Source organism: Centroberyx gerrardi, chromosome 3, assembly GCF_048128805.1.
Source record: "Centroberyx gerrardi isolate f3 chromosome 3, fCenGer3.hap1.cur.20231027, whole genome shotgun sequence".
Lineage (NCBI taxonomy): Eukaryota > Metazoa > Chordata > Actinopteri > Beryciformes > Berycidae > Centroberyx > Centroberyx gerrardi.
Window position 1 is genome coordinate 4402843 of NC_135999.1, and position 20833 is coordinate 4423675.

The window sequence follows — 20833 nt, forward strand, 5'->3', positions numbered from 1 at the left end:
TTAACCGTTTCCATTACAAAGCATAAGACAGGAGCATAACATCAGTGTGCTAGACGTTTCATTACGCACTATACTCAAGTCAAAGAGCTAAGAGCTCCTACAGTGTCTCCTTTTTCCTGTGGACTGCCACCTGTTGAAGTGTCCTGGGTATTCTCTGCTACATAAAGACTCATAAGTCACTGCCCTGCCAATTGATGTACAGCAGCATTTCATAAACTGTGGGTCAAGATCCAACCTGGGCCACGGCACAGTTTCTGGTGGGTCCACAAATGATTTGAGAACTACTATGTTTTCATTAGACTGGGTCCCAGAATGAAACCAAATTAACTTAATTACTGAACCTGTGTATTCAGCAACTTATCTGCTGCTATCTGCTGCTGTGTCAAATAATTTTTTCGAAAAGGCATTCCTACAACAAGTTTTTGTATAAGTAGGCCACATGAGATAAGATGAAACTTTATTGATCCCCATGGGGAAATCAGGTCCTTGCAGCAACAAAAGTAATGGGATTCAGCAGTGAAAAGGAAAATGGAATATAAGCACGCAAATAGAATATACAATAGGCAATAAAAAAGTAGAAACAAGAAGAACAGTAAAAAGGAATAAAAACAAATAAGGCCACATGTTCTATCTACAGATAAAGTCAATTGCCACATCCACCCCCTATACCAGATGTTGACATGTTGACATCGGCCTAAATGACACTTTTAATAACTTAAACCCAGATGTGTGTGTATGTGTGTGCATGTGCATGTGTTTGTGTGTGTCAGTCAGTGTTTGCGCATCCCCGCATCTGTTTGTGTAGACTGAAGCAAACTAATACAGTCGAATGGTCAACATGCCGAGCATTTGGTCACACAGGCTTAGGGACTCACGTACGGCTTTAAATACCAATGACGATCGGGCAGAATCCAATGAAACTTGTCGTCGTCAGGATTATTCGGTACTCGGTAATCCGCGAGTGGCTTCAGCGCAACTGGTGGCAGCTTCGGACACTTTTTCTGCGGTGGAATGCATCAGAGGGGGGTTGGTAAACCTCGGGGAGCACGACATAAAAGCCTCTAGCCTGTTGGTTTTGACCCTTTGGTTCAACCAAGAGACATGACTGATGTACTGAGGCATATATAGATCCTTGGGTCAACATAGACATCCTGCGTGAAGAGAACATCCATTTCTCAGTTTCAGTCCCTCTGGTTTCTCATTCACAAATTTCCCCGGGACGTGACAGAAGAGGTCGGTGCTTCTCGATGCTTGAAAATCAATTTACCTGTTGATTGATTCAATCTGCTCCCTCCTGGTCAGTTACACCAGCTCATTATGACAAAGGGCTTTCGAAGCACTTGGGTGAACACTTAATCCTGCACCAGATAGCGCCCGACCTGAACGAGGGTACCTGCCTCAGGTCAATAGAGCAGCCATGATGCAAAAGGCAAGAAGGGACATCACCAGTAACAAAGGCTGGCAAGATGTTTGAGCATAACATCAGAGGGGGAGGTCATGTTATAGGAAAAACAGAGTTGTTTTTAATGTATTTTTGAAAACAATGGGAGCCTATGACTTCTGGGAAGTCCGGCAGAGATGATTTTGGTACCAATCCTCAATGGGCCAAACTCCCTGCAGTCCTTTCAGCTTAGAAACACTGTAAGGTACCTAAACAGTGTCCTGCTCTGACGTAGGCGTTCAAACTGCTGGTCCTTCTCCCGGTATGCCAGCACAGTGAAAGAAGCTATCTTGGATTTCAAATGGTGTTTAAGGTGAGATTTTCATTACAACACCAGCCTGTGTCCCTGCAGCTGCCGAGATCAATTTTCACAGACAAGAGAGGCGGGAGGGAGAAGAGTAGAGAGCATAGGACGGAGTTATACGACCCAGTTTCACTTCCGCATTTTTAATCGGAGAAATACGGGAAGGACCACACACAGTCACGCACACAAATATGCAGAACCGCATGTGAATGCACGCATACACAGGCTTGTATACCACTTCCAAATCGCCTCCTGCCCCAACTAAAGACTAAATTGTTGTATCTAATTGGTCAATCGCATGACTTAGCCTTTTGATGTTCAGTTTGTGGACCAGTTGTTTCCTTAAGGCATTCTCTCACCATCTGTTTTCACTCTCACCCCTCCTCATCACACCTCTGAGTCTTTATTTCATCGAGGGGAGGCAGGAGGTAATCCGACTTCGATTTTCTTCACATCCTTACGTCAAGCCTGCCTTTTAAAGCTGATGGCTCGAGCGCTATTAATTAAAGGTACGCTCTTTATCCAACCTGCAGCTATAGATCCACCATAGAGCACGGGAGGCCAGCATTGAACAGTAAACCCCTGAGAGAGCCCGGTCCTAAGGCGGACTGATCTCCGGGGACCTCTGAAGATCACCAGCCATCGACATAATGTAGCAGGCTAAAACTGAAGGTTTTATTTAATCACGGAGGTCAACCTGGGGTCTGTGTTAAATGGCAAGGCGGACAATCCAGCTTAGGGATACATGCATGCAGACAGATGTGGGATTTGTGGCTATGGTGATGTCACAGCGTGGATTCACGACAAGTGCAGGGGAAGGATTTCTCCCCCGCTGCTCATATCCAGCCTGAAAGCAAAGTCCCCAATAAGCGTCCACACTTCCTACGAGCAAATGACAGCACAACAGGTGGTTCCATTCACCAAAAAAGGGCTTGAATGAGTTTTTCATTGAAGTAAAAGCTGCCATTAAGCTACCATTAAGCACCTATCATGCCATTTCGCCCCCTAAAACACCATTATAATCAACCCTTTGTAAGTAGGTTTTACACGGAAACCATTGATGTGGCTTTGAGGTTAATCAGATAAATGGGCGATTTTAAAAACCACTATAACTGTGAGTCATAAGAGGTCACAAGCAAATAGTTCACACATACCTAACTACCATGCATTGCCGCTTCCTAAAGGGAGGCTATGTATCTGCAGGGATAATATGTGTTGACATTGGCTTTATCTCGGTTACAATGAAGTACATCCCGAGTTGGCATGGCAGGAGCAGCACCTCTTTATTTACACTGGTCTCATTTTGCTCCACAAACATAACACAACTGTCCGAGCGCAGACAAGCTGAGCGTAACAGTCTGCATGGCTGACAACAAAAGGCAACTGACAAAACAGTGAAATATCAGACCAGATGTCGGAATCTAAGGTTGTAAAGATACATTTCCAAACGTATTAAAAGGAAAATTCTGACCACATTATGGATTTAGATTCAAGGGTCAACTAGCAAGGTAAGAGTGAACAGTATGCAGCCGGCAGCCACCTGCCAAGCTGTTTCCTCCTGCAGGAGCTCAAGGCCTCCGAGCAAACACACACCAGGCCCCGCTATAGGCCCTATCTTTCATCTGACACTGCACAGCTGCATTGCCCATATACATTTCCTCCACATACATCAGTACAGGCATGCACAAATACAGTACACATACATATAATCATTTTTCTGGTCTCCATTACAAGGCTAAACATGGCAAACCAAGGCTTACTGATTGTCCTTACGTTTGCACCTTGCTGCCAGCAGGTTGTTTTTTTTCAGCTTCAAACAAATGCTTCTTATTTCCGTATTATGAACCTTTTGTGTTAACGTTGGCCCTGCAGTGGAAAAGTTGCGACATTATCCAGATACACTTATGTACTCTGCACAGACAAAAGGATCAGAAAGGCATCTGATGACCGGTATGATAAAGCTGTTCCTGATAATGCTGTGGTAAGCAAGGGCAAAAGGTAGAGAGGTTAGGGTTTTTTCAAACTGTGACAGATGCTGTGCTCTTGTGTTCTGGTTCCATATTGGTTGTTGAAGTTGCACATTCACAAGCATTAAATCAAGAACATAGCCTCTAAATACACAACAGAAAATGAGATACATCATTGATATGGGTAAGCATGCCCATTTCATACAGTTTTCCTATCCAATATTGTTAGATGTATATATCATCAACACTTAAGTCATTGAATACTTTATTTGAACTTGAAGGCAAGGTTTGGACCTTGTGTTTTTATTTCTAAAAAGTAACTGTGAAATGTAGAGGTATTTTGGGGGGAGAGAATCTCAGAACAGGTCTTTAAAGCCCAAATATTTGGATAAAGTCATGGAAAGATGAGACCGTAGCATTTCCAGTCAACATCCTCTTATGTCAGCCCACTTTTTCCAGCCTTAATAGAAAAAATACACCAAAATACAGATTTTTAGATGGCTTAAAAGTATATGCAATGGGTTTTAAATGGCACATTTATGCGCATAGGTAGAAAAAAATGGACTTAAAGCATAAAAAGATGGAACAGGTCAGAGTGACGTGCATGTGGCGGAGCTGAATCGCTTCTGGTGCAGACAAGGGGTAAAGCCCTATTGCACAGGATTAGTATTATATGGGGGCCACGGGAATTAATGAATTCCCAACCTCTGCATTACATGCAATACAGGCTATTGCATAGGATAATGACATTCGCTGAAACCTCCAGTGTCCCGGACACAATTCAAAACATTCCTCTATACATTCTACTACAGCATTCATTTTCCATGACAGGAGAAAGACAGAAATCCTGCATCTAGAAGAAGAAGAAGAAAAGGAAATTGCATGCCAGAAATAATTTATGGCTGAAATTACGGAGAGTTCGGTTTGCACGGGATTAGTATTATCAGGGGACCAGTGTCTTCCCCACATACATTACAACTCAGTAGACATCCCAAGCTAACATTAGTCCCCTGCAACTAGGGCCAAAGACAAGCAAAGTCACCTCCAACGCCAGCAAAGTCAACTCCAATATTTCATATCAATGTATCAAAGCGAGAAAAGGGAAGCGTTTCAAAAACTGGAGCTCAGTGCCAAATTTTAACTCCAAAGCCCTGTGACGCTCCACGATTAAAATACCTGCTTGTGTGTGAGAGAGAGAGAGAGAGAGAGAGAGAGAGAGAGAGAGAGAGAGAGAGAGAGGAGAGAGAGAGAGAGAGAAACCAGACTAAATTGGAATCATATTCCAGGTGACATCAGCATGACAACGGGAGCGTGGACGTCATCCCACCTGGCACCGCTCAGTCAGTTCCCCTTCCTGCGCTCAAATCCCCATATCAAACTCACACTGTGAAACAGGTTTGGGCCACATCACGACAGCATGCAATCAGGAACTGAACAGGGGTCTATTATCTCATGCCATGCAGGTGTCAGTGAACGTATTTCCAAGCCATGCAGGAATTCTCCTGCGCAAAGAGACAAGGAGATTTGCATTAATGTGTTGTCCGAGTCCCCCCGTGGAAGCCCAGAAGATAGACTAATAGATTCAGAGGCAGGGGAGAGAACAAATGGCAGTCATTACACCGTATGAATGTTGACTGAACGTCAGCGTGGACGGATATTATTTCAAATGCAATATTCATATATGCTCATTCTGTAAAAAAAAAAGTGGGATCTACATATTCCGACACGGTCCCTCCAGGCTGAAAAATGAGGCAAACAGCAAACACCACCTTATACGTTCGCCGCCAAACACATTAGGGCCACGAAGCACATATTGAACACAGCACAGCATTTCCCCAAATGCACTGTGGGAATTCGGGCCGATAAATAATGCAGACAGCCAGGATGGATTAGTCTCATCTTAATGCAGCTGGGCTGAATTGATTGTCGAGAAACAGGAAGAGAGGCGGAGAGGTTTTCAGGGAAGTCCAAAATGGCCGTATGTTTTGGTAATGCTGTTTGTGGCCTGGACCAAGCCGCAAGCCAGCAATTCTCTCTGGAATTTATCATAGAGATTTTTTTTTTGTCAGCTTTGGCTTGAAGGCAAAGACATCTGTGCGGCGCAACGCTGGCCTTAAGATTAGCCTATTTATCTGCGCTTTATTAGCTTTCTTTAAACATTTGGAATCATAAAATGGAATCAAATCCGGATAAATTCAATTTTGTCAAGACACTTCAGAGTTGGAATGCTGACCCATAAATATTTATGTCTTTTTCAGAACATTATGCTTGGTAATGAGGTTGATCAAAGGCAACAGAAGATCAGCATTTCTTATCTGAGAGGCTTAAAATAAACACAGTTCATATGGACACAATGCATTCACAAACACACACACACACACACACACACAAAACTCCAGTCTTTTGATTGGCTGTCCATCACCGCTCGTACTCTGCCACTTTCATGCATGCCACACCCAGTTCAAGGCCTTGCAACGCTTCTATCCATAAAGAAACAACACACACTCACGCAGATCAAAATCCATAATCCGCCTGAGCAGAGTTATGCTAATGGATAGGATTAAGATCAGTATCACTGTCAACTTACTTACAGTATCCAGCCAGCCTAAGACTATGACAACACACAGCAATGCAGCCCTGCGCAGAGCAGTGTCAAACACATTTTGATATGTTATAACACATGAGGCTCGCTCAGTCTATATTAGAAAGAAAGGGACATATCCACTTTTCAGGTTGCGTATGTATCTGGCATAATAAACCAAGCTAGGTTCAACTATTTAACAGGCAGAGCACCTCGGGTTAGGCACATGTGTCTCATGAGGGCCATACTGCTGCCTAACTAAGTTACACCAGTAGATTTATGTTTGTTTGACAATTCTAATTCCTGCCAGTTCAGCTATAACCAGGGAGCAATTTGAGGACGGATAAAGGGGGACGGCATCCTGTTCGTACAAAATATCAAACGCATCCCTTTGTTAAATACATTTTAGGTAGGATGTGTGGGAAAATAATTACTTGCATTTATAAATTATTTACCAACAAACCATCTCACCCACCCACTGGCTAGAATTCTGCTGAGGACCAACTCCCACTGCTACAGCTGGAGCTGGACTGTCTGTAAAACAGCTTATACGTCGCAAGGCATTATAATGTCCATGTATTATCCACATACTGCACATTTTAATGCACCCGATGCCACATTTTAATGCTGTGTACTTTGGCGGTTTGAGCTTTTACAACAAGTCTTCCAGCTGTTGAAAGCCTAATGTGGTGTTAAGCTATAATAATATTTTTTCTATAGCCCAATTCAATACAGAGTTATTAAGTGCTTTGTAAACAATAATAAATAAATGATAAGTAGGATGAACAGGAAAAATGCCAACTATAAATTGAATAGTGGATTACATGAGAATAATGCAGGCAGAAGTCTACACAATCAGCAGCCATGGAACAGTTTGTTGATTGAAACAGGAGCATGACAGCTGTCAAGGTACACAGCAAAATCCTCAGTGTTAATCTAACTATGAGAGCGTAAATATCAATATTATACCAATGTTTAGTCCACAGCTATCAGAGTTAATTCAGCTTAATGAGCTCAACGAGTTCAGCTCAATCAACACTTGTCAACTCCTAATGATTATCACTGAAAAATCAACACTTATAATCACAGGTAAATGTGCTGTGTGAGCTGATGTGAAATGAGCATAAAGCACAAGTCTCTCAGTGTACTTAGAGCTATAATTTGCAACTTTTCGCCTTGAGGCATTTGTTCAATTCCTGCCCCGGCACTTGTCACTCATCTTGATGAGCTGTCTCTACCTTGAAACTGGATCTAGCATGAAGCTGAGGTAACCGGCATCCGTAAAGCCTCCACAATCCAGCTAAACGCTGGCCACGCCCACAGCAAATGGTATATACACCCAAAACGTCATGAACATCACTGGAAAGCCAATTTCAGGCATGTATACACAGGGTCACAGACAGACACAGACTGATATGGTATAACATCCTATCGATTTATTGCGTCAAAAACGTTGCATTGCCCCTTTAAAAGACAAAACCAATTTCTTTGTTGAAGTTGAAAAAATATGTCCCAATCAGCCTTTTAGGTTTAAATCCGATTCAGAGATAACTCTGGTCTAAAAATGTCATCAGGGCCAATAACAAGGAACTCGGCTTTGTCCAAATGTTTGCGCATACTACATTTTATTAATGCACTGTACTTTGTGCGCTGGAACACCTAGTCTCAGAACAAAGCTACCAGATGTGGAAGGCCTCTCACCATAATCTTACTTAATGGTGATTTCAGTGTTCAGTGTGTTTTTTGTCCTAGCGGATCAGAGGTGTCGGTATGGGTTTAAGGTAATGGAAGGTAATGGAAGGAAATGGCTGGGAGGTGTTTTAACTACTTTGTAGGGTGGATGTGGATCCGGGGTGGTGAGCCTTTTACACCCGGGGAGGCTTTAAGAGTAAGCGGTTTTACTGCTGGGGATTTGCTGGTGCAGCACTAGTTATTATGGGCACTCTCAGGGAGGCCATATTCACATCATACCTCTAATCTGACAGGCTCCCTTTACAGGCACCAGGGGTCATCACACGGGTCACGGTCCTGATCAAGGTCTATGTGTCAATCACACTAGCTAACTATAATCACGTGGATTATAGTTTCCTCGGGGTATAAGTCTTTCTCCACTCAGTCTCAAATCCTCGACAGCATGTCTGCCTGCATGATAGACTTCTTACACTGTAATCCATAGGACCAGAACATCTACCATTATATCACGGCTTTGTTGAATACTCAATTCTGATTGGCCACTGCAGGCATTCTGAGGTCTGTTATTCAGAAGCTTATTTCAGATCTGATCATATCACTCCGCACTCAAGAAGTCCGGTCCATTTCGTTTATTTCCAATTTGCTGCATAATAGCAGTAATCTAGGAAGTCCAAAGATGCTGTGTGCAAAATTTCATGGAGATTCTATCAACTCTGTGGGAGAAATAGCGAAAAAAAACAAAATTCAAATTGCCGGAAAAGCCGTCATGGTGGAAATGAAAGCCAGTATGTGCAATGCATTTGTCATGAGCCAAGGAATCTAAGGAGAAAAAAATGGATTCTATGCCACACAGTTCAGGAGTTATTGGCTAAAACGTAATGTTGCTAAGGTTCCAGGTCAGCCCACCGAGTTGCTAACATCCGCAGAACTCGACTAATATGTGTATCCTCAGCTGAGGCCCTTATGTAATCGCACAGTGGCCGGCTAAAAAGACAGAGCAAGTGTACTCCTATAAACAGAACATGAGTGCTATGTGCAGCAGTCTATCTCTTCAGGGGGCCGATGAGCAACACTATATATAGTCTAAGTTGAACTCTGCCCCCTTCCCACTCCCTCTCATAAACGCACGCCCATACACACACACACACACACACACACACCCACACACATGCCACGACGCCCGCTCTCTGCTCTTCTCTATTCGAAAGGACAACGTATCTAACTCTGGGCCACAACAGTCTCAAGCATCCAGCAGCTGAGACATCTCAATCCTGCCATGAGAGGAATAACCCCACCCCGACCAAATGCCTCACGGATACGCTCCTCTGATTTACCAGTGGCATGGAATGACGAGACTACATGTGTGTGCGGAGGGTTAGGGTTAGAGAGAGAGAAAGAGAGAGAGAATGCGGACGTAAGGGCGACCCCCCAAGGCATCTACTCGGGGGAGAGTGCATTGTAGCGGGTACCGTAGTGTTCTGGCTCTGAGCCACGAGAATGACAGAGAACGACAGTCAGAGAAGTAGAGAAAGAGAGAGAGAGAGAGTAAAGTAAAGATTAGTGTACTTGCTGCAGAAACTAAATTCGGCTGGACGAACAAAAGGACACATTTGCAGAGAAAACAAGGCTCCGCATTGGCTTTGGCTTCCGTAGCGTGCACAGGCTTGCTGGCCGAACACGTCAAATTCTTCACACACAGCAGCCTGCAGCGCATGACCGTCTGTAACCGATCTAAAATATCACACGATTGGTTGTGTCGTCTTGTGGGAAAGCGTCTCCTTTTGCGGTTGATTGTCTCCATGTTAACGTCTCTTCAATCTTCATGCAACCCCACTGGCTTGGAGTGTCAGTAAACAAACAATACGAAGCCGAGAGAGCGTACACACACATTTGTATGCGGCGACGTGTTCGACTGTGGCTCAGTTTCGGGCAAAGTTGGCCTTCGTTGTGAGTATACTGCGGCCTTAAAAGAGAGGAAGACAAAGACAGAGGATAGAGACAAAGGCAAAAACAAAGACGTAAGGCGGCAGGGTGGTCTGTAATTCAAAGCCCCGACCGAGGCAGAGTTTATGTTCTGAATCTGATGTATCAAGGCGAGCCCTCGGGGTGTATCTGACATTCCAGAGGTCTCCTGGGAATCCTTGAACCACAGCCAGCAAGGCTCACCTGTGTCTGTCACAAACGCTTTCAGTAGGACCCTTGCGCAGAACAACTTAACTTTGTGCATTACATCTATAGCATTCATAGCTTGAAAAGTGATAGGAATTGTTCTAGCTTTGAGCTTTAACCTCACAGCAAGAAGGACCCGGGTTCGATTCCCGGCCCTGACCCTTTCTGTGTGGACTTTGCATGTTCTCCCCGTGTTTGCGTGGGTAAATAAATAAACAAGACTAAGAGTCCCGCGACATTAAATTTTGTGGAAGCGTCCCAGCTGGGAATCTAACTCCCTGAGGCACACTTTCACCCATGTGACCAAAAGTGGTAAACAGAGCGACCGACTCACCGACCGACAATGCGATCCATAGAGCCCCTGCTGTCTCGGGACTAAAAATAAATACATAAACAGATAAATGAATTGATAAGGAACAAATTGAAGAAAAGATGCATGGAGTCTTCTGATTTTGGTCTTGAGATCAATTTTTCATTAAGCCCAAGCTTGGATTTGGTTATGAGCGCAAAATTTGTATGCAAGGACCTATTTTTTAATGAAGCCCCTAGCTACTAATTTTCAAACAAGGCTCCTAAAACATTTTCTCATCACTGCCTGCCATAATTGGCCTAAATTAATGAGAGTGATTGCATTCAACTTTGCATGAGAGGTTGGGGACATTACGCCTACATAACTGCTGAAAATGAGCTGCGATTCCTCAACATATTTAAATGTCTTAGTGTGTCAGTGTTTGTGCATGTTAGAGAGGTTTTGCTTATGTAATGTCTCATTCCTGCTCTCCAATTAAAAGACAATTGAAAACGTTAGCTGCTTGACTAAAACCTGCATGGATGCACCGTTTTCCAGCAAATTCACCCTTGCGGAATTACTCACCGAGACGCACATCGGCATGGTTCATTTCAGGCCACTCGAGGTTTACTTTGTAATAAACCCACACACATCTCTCACGAAAAGATGGTTTATTATGGGAAGACATGTAACTCCCCGGAGAAATAAAGCATGAATCATGTATCGCTGTCCTTATAAAAACACCGAGATGCTGCACAACAGAAATGGAGCTGTAGTGCCCTCGAAACAGACTGCTCATTAGGTCTTGATGTCTATATTTTCATGGCTACGGTAGACAATCTGTTGTCATTAGCCGCCACTTGACCTGTGCGGTATATAATGAATCTAGGCCAGGGCTTACATAAGGTGTCTGTACACAGTCTGCCTCGTCTTTCTGCGTACTACCGTCGCTGCATTGGTGATGTCAATACGAACGCTGACCCTTGCACGTTACAAACTGGGTGAAAAAAAGATAAAAATGATGACAGACTGCAGTATATACTACAGGTCTGGAAGAAACGGTGAGTGAGAAACGCATGCTGTTTGAAGAGGAAGATGAAGAAGGAAATCAACAGCAAAAAAGTAAGATGAGAACGCATGTGCCTGCCGACATGAACGGGGACCATGGGCACACAGGGAGTTTACCTTTCCACGGACTGTCAACGCAGGCCTTGTTGGGATGACGCTGTGCCGGATGTGCACAAGGATGTTCTCAGTGCTGTCCAAACACCTAGCAGCTCAAGGTCATACAGCACGTTCTAAAGCCACTGTGCATCAACAGGATTTGGTGGGTGGCAACACTTGTGCTCTCGCTCTATGTGTGACACTGCAAAGTTTGGTCTGACACATCAAACGAGACCGCCAACCATCAAAGAGGCAGAGCTGACGGGTGGGTTTGCCTTCAACTAATAAGATGGTTTAAAGGAACATTCGAGTATGATTGGCATTTTTGCTCATTTTTTATGTTTTCATTTCATTTTTTTCCGCTCCCATTCAATTCCAGACAGCATAGAAAACAACTCCCAAGATGTCTAATTAGGTCAGTGAAGGTAATCCATCACTGTGAATGAGAAGCCGACAATCACGTTTTGCAAAGTTGCATCAGAACGCTATTATCAGGCTACAAACCTTTACAGACTTTTTATTTTGAAGGAAGTTCCATTCACTCTAAGATGGCTGTTCCACGTGAATGCACACATTGCAGTTACGTTAGGATCCGCCTTCTGTCGATCACAACCCGTTCAGGCCAACGTGCAAACCAAAGCAAGAGGCTTCATTGATGCTCACAAGTTCATAATGTAGGACAATTTTGTTTCTACAGCAGGTCTGCTGTTATTGATGATTCTCATTACAGGATAGCAGTCATGACATTTGGTCCAAATGTGTCTGGATAGCAGGCTAAAACAGTGCTTGTGCTGTGCATGGCTAGACAATAGGTACTCTACTCTCTTTGGAGGTCAGGTTCCTCCACAACAGCAAAACTCATTAATCGCCCCTCTTGTGCATCAAAGAACATTGGAAAGCGTCATTTGTCTGCCAGTGCCAATAAATGCCTACTCCACCTCGGCCCCGTCTCCTCTCAAGAAACCGATGACTGAGGTCGGATCCATCAGCTGTCTGCCATTCTTTTGTTGAATCCTGACTGTAGTAAATGCTCTTCCATGAATCGGAGCGAGAGGGTGAGCAGAGATTGAAGTTTCCCAACAGCTCAGACTGGAGCAACACTACAGGAAATAATGCACTGTTGCAAGCAGTGCATGCAACATAAAGTGGGACTTCTGCAGTGATTACTGTGTATGCCATTCATGGTCCATGAACCAGAGAGAGAGAGAAAGAAAGAAAGAAAGAACAGCACTGGAAGACCATCAAATAAAACTGAACACCACCTGCCAATGAAAAAGAACAAAGGCCACTTCAAATATTTCCTGGGACCTTTTGGCTATTTTGAATTCCACCTCTTCTATTCCTTTACTTCTCTCCCATCTAGTCATCTTTCTGGCCATTAGAGAGATAAAATATGTCCTTTAGGAGAAATTCACCTCAGCCTAGCCTACCCTACTTCAAATTAGATTCAAATTTAAATTCAAAGCAGCAGTTTAAAAGATCATTTTCCCATTGATTTGGCATTCACTGCAATTGTACTTAGAAACCAGCAAGCACATCAAGTTATGGACAACAGCAGTGGGGCTCTACATAATCATTTCTTTCTTCATATCTGTCAGTAGAGACAACAACAGGCATTAGAGTTTTATGGATTAAAGAGGCTTGTTATCAATAAAATCTGAATTATGATCCCATATTCTATGCTCTGGGGCTGTATACTACACTAATGGTTTCATGTTTCTTGTTTATAGTGGCAGGGCACAATGGCCTCTTGATACTATCTGAATCTGCAGCTGCAGCTACAGCCCGTAAGTTAAAGAGTTGAGTTTGTGGCAGACGGCTCTGAACCTGGCTGGAAAAAAAATCCGAAGCGGGGAAAGTAACACACTCCTCTCACTAAGTATCTACAAAGGTGCCCTTGAAGAAGGCACTTGACCCCAAAATACTCAAGCAGGGCTGCTCAGCGGCAACAGAAAACTTCTCTCCCAATGAAGGGCGCAGCTGAAACAGAACAAGACTGCACTGGCAAATCAAAGACTCACAAAACAAGCTCCTAGGTTCCCAAACAAAGCGTGAGTCTGAATGGTATCACAAGACTAAAGCCGCTGAGTAACATGGGTATACAAATTGCCTGCGTGTACTTGAAGTGCCAGCTAAACAGTGATTGGAGATACCCGCACAAATGCAGCAGGTCAGAGCCTTGAAATCGGACTCCGCAGTAAGTCTGGCCAAGAGACAACAGGCAGTGGGTTCACAATACAGATACCATCTAGAGAGGTAGTTACTGATAGGCTTGTTTGTCTCCACGTCTTTAACTAGGGCTACAATCTCATTACATTACAAGTGTCATGTTTAGAGTGCTTTGATTTATCTGCCACGGTCACATAAGTTCATGTTTACCTTTTGAATCGGTTGTCCAAGGCTACTCTACCAGGGCAAAACTGTTTTGTACGTTCTATCTTTTTAAATGTTTAACCCCAAAATGTTCCTTTAAAATAAATAATATCACCACACAAGCATAAAGTAACATTCAAATATCATGAATATGTGAATTAACTCAGATCGAACATTCCAGGCTCCAACTGCACCTATGATGAGATCGAATTCTGTGAATAGCCCACTCTATTCTTAGAAAAGGGGACATTTTCAGGTCTGGAAATTAAATGTCACTCTTATTACAGAAATGCCACTCTCCGGTTTATCACTTTGTCATTTTCACTTCGCGACCGAGAGCCTCCCTCCTCTCTGCTTGTTGACTTGACCCTCATTTCATAGGAGGCCCCGTTTAATAATTGATGGCTAAACAGATATTTTTTAAGTGGGAACCTTTTCCACTTTGAATCGCGGCACTGCGACCAATCACCTTCATCTTGATAAGGCGGACATTATTTATCGAAAAGGCCCCGGCGCGGATTTATGATGGAAGACGCGGGAGTGGCCGACGTCTCCATCGAACATCCCTCTAATCGTTCACTTTATTGTCTCCCGTATAACAAGCGGGGACAGCAACAATAATGAGGCGGGATGACAAATGACAGCTTCCCAAGGGGCGTACTACTACTACCGCAGGAGGCAGAGGTGGGGTTGGAGGGGACCCATGGGAGACGGGGGGGGGGGGGCGCGGACGATAATGTGAGGTTATGCATAAACACGTTAGGCTGTCGACACCCCGACACCTCGGACCGCCTCGCTACTGAGCCTCCGCTTCCACATCGCACCCAAGTAGTGAACACTAGAAGCCTGAGAGCAGACTGGATCTCACCTCCGTGCTGGATCACATAGAGGAGTGGGGTGTTGGCTTGTTGGCAGCCGGGTCCACTGGGAAAAAGATGGCAACCCATCTAGACACGGGCTCGTATGCATGGGGGCCCCCCAATGCATGTGAACATTTCCCAGACAGTAGCGCAGACACTTCCCTGGCACGTACAACACTATACAACATGTTATTTACATTAGCTTTACATGTGTAGTGATTTTCTCTCTCAAGGGAAGAGCTTCTAAAACCATCAAAAGATCAAAAGCCCTCTCAGGCGAAGGGGTTCGGCGTTCCTCGCTCCCACTGTTGGAAGAGATCCACTTAGAGCGCTTCCCATCAAGCGAGCTCAGTGAATCTATATTTCATTTGACATGTCGAACACGCTCGCCTCAGACGCCGAGAATTCAAAGACACTGCCGACATGCTTTTATTTCCGGCTCTCGTTTTCGAAAAATGGCTCTTTGTAAAACGCAATGACAAACACAGATGAAAGCATTCTAAATTGAAAGCAAAGCACTTTCAAATGAGAATTTCTTGTCCCCCGCACTGATTTTAAAGCAGCAATATCTCACATTTTTCTACGTGTTGCTGACTTTTTGACTGCTGGAACGTCACGCTACACGTCAGGGAAGCCCAACATCGGCGGCGGGCTGTTAATAAATTCAAAAAAATGAATATATGTCCGAGTGACACGTCAGCTTGACATCATCTCGCCGCCAGAGTCAGAGCTTGGCAAGCCCAACTGTTTCCACATTAGATCAGGAGTTATGACAAAGAGTTGATGCGTGGATAGGAAATCCACCTTCAAGCCATGTTGCGTGATCGGGGGTTGAACTGGCTGGAGCTGTCTCTCTCTCTCTCTCTCTCTCTCTCTCTCTTTCTCTCTCTATCCCGCTCTCTTCCTCTCTTGTCACTTTCTGTCCCGCCCTTCCTCTGCCTTTCATCCCCTCTTCAGTAGTAATCCCCGACACACTCCCATGACTCCCGTTTACCAAACCATTCACCACCAATAGGCCTGCTTTCACTGAAATGCTGTAGTACACTTTAACTATTGCCATGATAGTCAGATATTAATATAAACACCATAAATGCATAATTCTAGTCACAGAAAACACACGTTCTAGATGAATCCACAGTGCCGCAAGAGTGCATGAGACTGAGTGTGTGTGTTATGGGGTTGGGTGTGTGTGTGGGGGGGGGGGGGGGGGAGCTGTCAGATCATGACAGATGTCATATGAAATAAAATTGATCAAACCTACCCTTGTTAGTCCTTTTTTACTGCACCCCTGACTCTCCTCCTTTGGCAAACGATGACTACACTATTACAGCATACTGTGCAACAATGTTATATCTGGCCCATTTCCACCAGCTGGATGACACTGTGGTGAAGCTTTATCAACATTTGGAAACACTGAAATCCTTGGGATGGTTGAATGTGGCTTGAATTCTGGTCTGGTTAGTTTGTTCATCAATTTGTCTTTTTGGCCCCTTGATGTTTAGCTGTCATATTCTTCATAAAACAGCAGTGATCAGAAATAACCATAGACTTTCTCACAGACAAAACAAGAAAGAAAGAAAGAAAGAAAGAAAGAAAGAATCAAACCTCAGCGTGAAGGTTCGTGTCACAGACGGACATTACGAGAGTCAAATAAAAAAAAATGGCAAAAGAGATGCACACAACCTTATAAACTGAGATGGGACTGGGATGTTTTCTACAGCCTATGCTTCACACACATGACACGCACACACACGCACACACATGCACACACAGATCTCCTAATGTGTGAATGAGTCAACAGTCTGAGGTGGGCTGGAGCCAAGTCTGGACGTCAATTTCATTTTACCTTGGCACTGGAATCCTTGTTTTCCAAATCCCCTGTGAAAACAGAGCAGAAGGAGGAATTAAATAATTATTTGATCTCTCTCTCTCTCACACACACACACACACACACACACATTCATTCATTCATCAGTTCATTCCAAGGTTAAGGCACTGTGTTATATACGCAAATATTCAACAACAGCATTGAGGAGCTATCCGCTTTTCACATGTTGTAGGCCGCCTCGCTTCATCTCCTCCAAACAAAACAATAAACCAAACACTTAATTACTTTCTGCTGCAGTCAAATGAAGACTTTGTGTCTCAAATCAGCTGTTCAGGGAATAAAAAAACAACCCTGTTTTCAAACTCACACCCATGTATTTTAATTCTACTGTGGGTAAGTAAAATGAGATAAAAAAAATATATGTGAAATGTTTTTAGTTTAAGTGCAGGGTAAAACACAATGAATTTTGCGAATTTTTGGCTGTTTTCACTGAACACTAATTGAAAAATTCATGCAAATACATTTTAAAAAGAATGAATGATGTGTTTGCATTCCACTTCTATCACTATACCTTTAAAAAATACCCCCCCCCCTTTCAAAAATACTACAGCTAGAACTGAAACTAAATAAAAACTAAACTAAAACTCCCAAAGCCACAGTGAAAACTAACTCAAACTGAACTGAAACTGAAATAAAAATACAATGAAAACAATATAAAAAATAAAACCTAATGAGATAGCCAAAACTATAATAACCCTGCTTCTACATGATCCGCACAGCTACTCGAGTCATGTCAAGGACCATGTGAAATAAAACAAAACAAAATCGGGGTGGAGGAGTCTCTCTTCCTTTATTAATGAGGTGAAGCAACCAGCAGTTTGCGTTCAGCTTTCAGCAGCATGTTGTGCCTGTTTGCACATGACTAAGGAGTGGCGTTTTGGTGGCCACAGGTCACGCTGTAAAATTATCAAGGTTGTAAGCCATAAATGGCTTGAGAACACACACACACACACACACCCCTCCTTCAGTAGAGGGCTGTCAACATGGCTCAATCCAGAGTGTCTGCAAGTTGCATCAATGTAAATAGAAGAGTTTTTAAATGCTAATTAGATGTAAATATAAGACCAGTACCTTGCAGGCCTTGCGGTATAAGTCACTGGCCATTAAAATGTTTTAAATGCATCTGCATATTTAACAACATTTCTCTAAACATATTCTGCAGTATAAACTGAATGTACAAAATATTAGGGACGTCTTCCTGATGTTGAGTTGCAGCCCCTTTCTGCACAATCCACATCTCAATTGTCTCAAAGCTTCAAAATCCTTCTCTAACTCGTCTGCTTCTCTTTATCTCCATCTCCTCCTTTGTGATTGGTAGAGATTTAACAAGGGAAATCAATAAGGGATAATGGCTTTTAACTGCATTCACCTCACCAGTGAGGAAGTGTCCCTAATATTTTGTACATTCAGTGTATAGGTGAACTGTTTTCTTCACATGGGCCCACAGTGACAGTGATTGGGAAACCGTAGCTAATCTCTGACTTTAATTGTCAGGTGCCCGGCGGGCGGCGGCTCCACTGTACAGTACAGCTGCCGAAGAGTATTCAGCACTAGAGGCTTTTATAGTGTTTCCCAGTGAGAAATCAGTAGCTTTGCAGAGGCTTTAGTTAGTGCAACTATGTGACAGAGCAGGGCAACCTATCACTCATCCATACACTCCAGCTGGGATAGATCCAGAACTGTGTCTCTCCACTTGCAATGCAGTAATGTGTTTAAAATCAGGAAATACTAGAGCAAAGTCAGACTTTAACAGCATCAAAAGGCAACAAAATCTTATTCTTATCTTATTCTCACTATCATTATCAAGTTTTATGTGAAGCACTCGGTGCATGTAATTTCTCTGTTGTAAAGCACTTTGAGCTGCATTTCTTGTATGAAAGGTGCTATACAAATAAAGTTTATTATTATTATTATTATTATAATAACAAAAGACAATTTGCTGCCTGTCAACACTCATATAATGTGACAAGCATACCGCTAGAATAGTAAGTCTCAGTGTGTTCAGTTCTACTCATGCAGTGTAGCAGAAGATCCTCCTATCAGAATGAGGATGAATGACATTGTCACTCACTGGGAATTATCCCAGCTACAGAATGGACAGCAGTGACTATTGTAATTCACTCACACCACTATTATCCCTCCACAGCACAGTGTAGGCAGCTACACTATTCGACACTCAGTCAACAACAACAACAAAACTCTTCCCATATGGAGAGGTTCCTGGAACAAACTCGTATCAAATGGGTGCCTGGGGTGTAATATCTATTTGGGGAGTTAGTGAAAGTTTGGCGCCCCTGCACTATCGCTCCAATAGTAAATACAAAGTGTTGTAGAAGTGAACGGGTTGCAGGCCTGTAGGCTTGTATAGGCTGGCAGGGAAAGTTGTAGCCCAAAGTTGTGTTACATCATCGTGCGGAGCAGACTCGACTGAACTTATCCAATATGCAACAGGCAGTTAGAGAGAGGGGGGGGGGGGTGTGGAGGTAGGAAACGGAAAGCTTACCAGATGAAGTCGGTGCAGTGGCTGCAGAAAGTCGGCTGCTTGAAGAACCGGGCTATGAATTTGTGGTTCTTGACTTCGTGGACGTTTTTTTGCCTCAGAGCACCTTTGCGAGCGAACCTATTCGCCACGTCCGCGGTGGACGACTCGTTTAAACTCACATCAGCCATGGCCCCTAAAAAATAAAGCAGTGCTGTTGCTTTTCTCTCTCTCTCTCTCTCTTTCTCTCTCTCTTTCTGGTAGTGTGTGTGTTTCAGTCCCGTCCGACGCGCAGCCCGGTGTGTTGAGCCAGTGGAGTGCAGAGCGGAGGTCTTCGCCGGGTCCGAACTGGAGACACTGTACTTACTGTCTGTGGGCTTTCCCAGCCTGTCGCTTACAACTGGGCTGCTCTACTGACAGCTCCGCGCGCCGTCAAGCTAGCCGCGACCGCAACATGCTACTTCCTGTCCGCGCTTTCAAAATAAAATCCTGGTTATTTACCATGGGAAAGACAACATTTTGCAGCAACACCCTGCTTCACAGGTGCACACACATTCAGCTGCCCAGTACACCCAGTTTTCTACTGTTGGACACTGGGAGCTGCCCAGTAGCCTACAACTTCTACTGGTGGCCACTGCACAGCCAGGGGGAGGTTAAAGGAAAAGTCTAGTTATTTTCAACCTGGGCCTTATTTTCCTAGTTTTGTGTTCCGAATTCGTAAATGACTTACGCCACTGTAGAGCTTGATGTACCACTCAGCTGCAGGCAGTGCTGCTCTCAACTTGGAATAATGGGAAATATTTTGTCCATTTTATCCCATAGCTGTGGTGGCACAATGGTTCCTTAAGGCTGTTACGCTTTTATTTTGAAGGTAACCTTGCCAAACTTCCTGTACTAGTCTGTGTATCTCTGTGGGTCTTGACGCAGCTGCGCTCCGCTTCCTTCTTTCACTCGGGCTGATGTCACGCAACAGGATCCACCGTGGGAGGGAGGAGGCCCCTGGTCCCACTGGAGGAATTTGGGATGGGGGCGTCATCGTGTGGAAAAATAGAGAATTACAATTATCTTTTTTATTCTTTTTTTTCTTTTTTTTTTTTTACTCTCACTGTTTCCTCTCCACCTACAGTATAGACGGTTATGCAATTCTACACTAAACCATATGGAAGAACAAAAAAATGTCAGATGGCATTCCATAGGACAGTGTTATCAGATGCATGCCTGTACAGTGTATTTATGTGGGGGCCCTTGACATGAAAAAGTAAATATGTCCGTCTCCTAAACCTACTCCTAACCCCTGGTGGTTGATGGCAAAAACTGCCTGAGGTCCTTGGGCCCTGAGAAAGGCAGTGAGCCATGTTCCAGGTTTTCCCAAAACTTCACTTATGTAAAGCATCAATCAGATTAGCATGTATTCATGTATTAAAAGGGTAATAGTTTCAGGGGACCCCAAGCTAAAGGGGGCATTTCAGACAGGTGGGGTGATAAAGTAGATGCATCGGGGTGGGGGGCCTAATACAGTATTTTGACAGGAGCCTAGCACCCATGGTGTGCAGCATCAGTAGTGGTCCTGGCATGTTTGGGTGTCCCAGGCAAGATTATGCCCAGATGGCCCTCGGACTCTCTGTC

At 43.9% G+C, this 20833-nt stretch overlaps 1 protein-coding gene across 1 annotated transcript in view; it reads right to left on the reverse strand.

The window, feature by feature from the left end:
• prkcaa (protein kinase C, alpha, a) overlaps positions 1 to 19607 on the reverse strand; it is a 187573-nt gene extending 167966 nt beyond the window's left edge. Inside the window, exons 1-2 of the mRNA XM_071923327.2 lie at positions 19232 to 19607; positions 16687 to 16718 (exon numbers count right to left, since the gene is read on the reverse strand). Of these exons, the coding sequence (XP_071779428.1) occupies positions 16687 to 16718; positions 19232 to 19398 (199 nt within the window). The 5' untranslated portion in view covers positions 19399 to 19607. The remainder of the gene's footprint in view (positions 1 to 16686; positions 16719 to 19231) is intronic.
• Positions 19608 to 20833: the final 1226 nt, after the last annotated feature.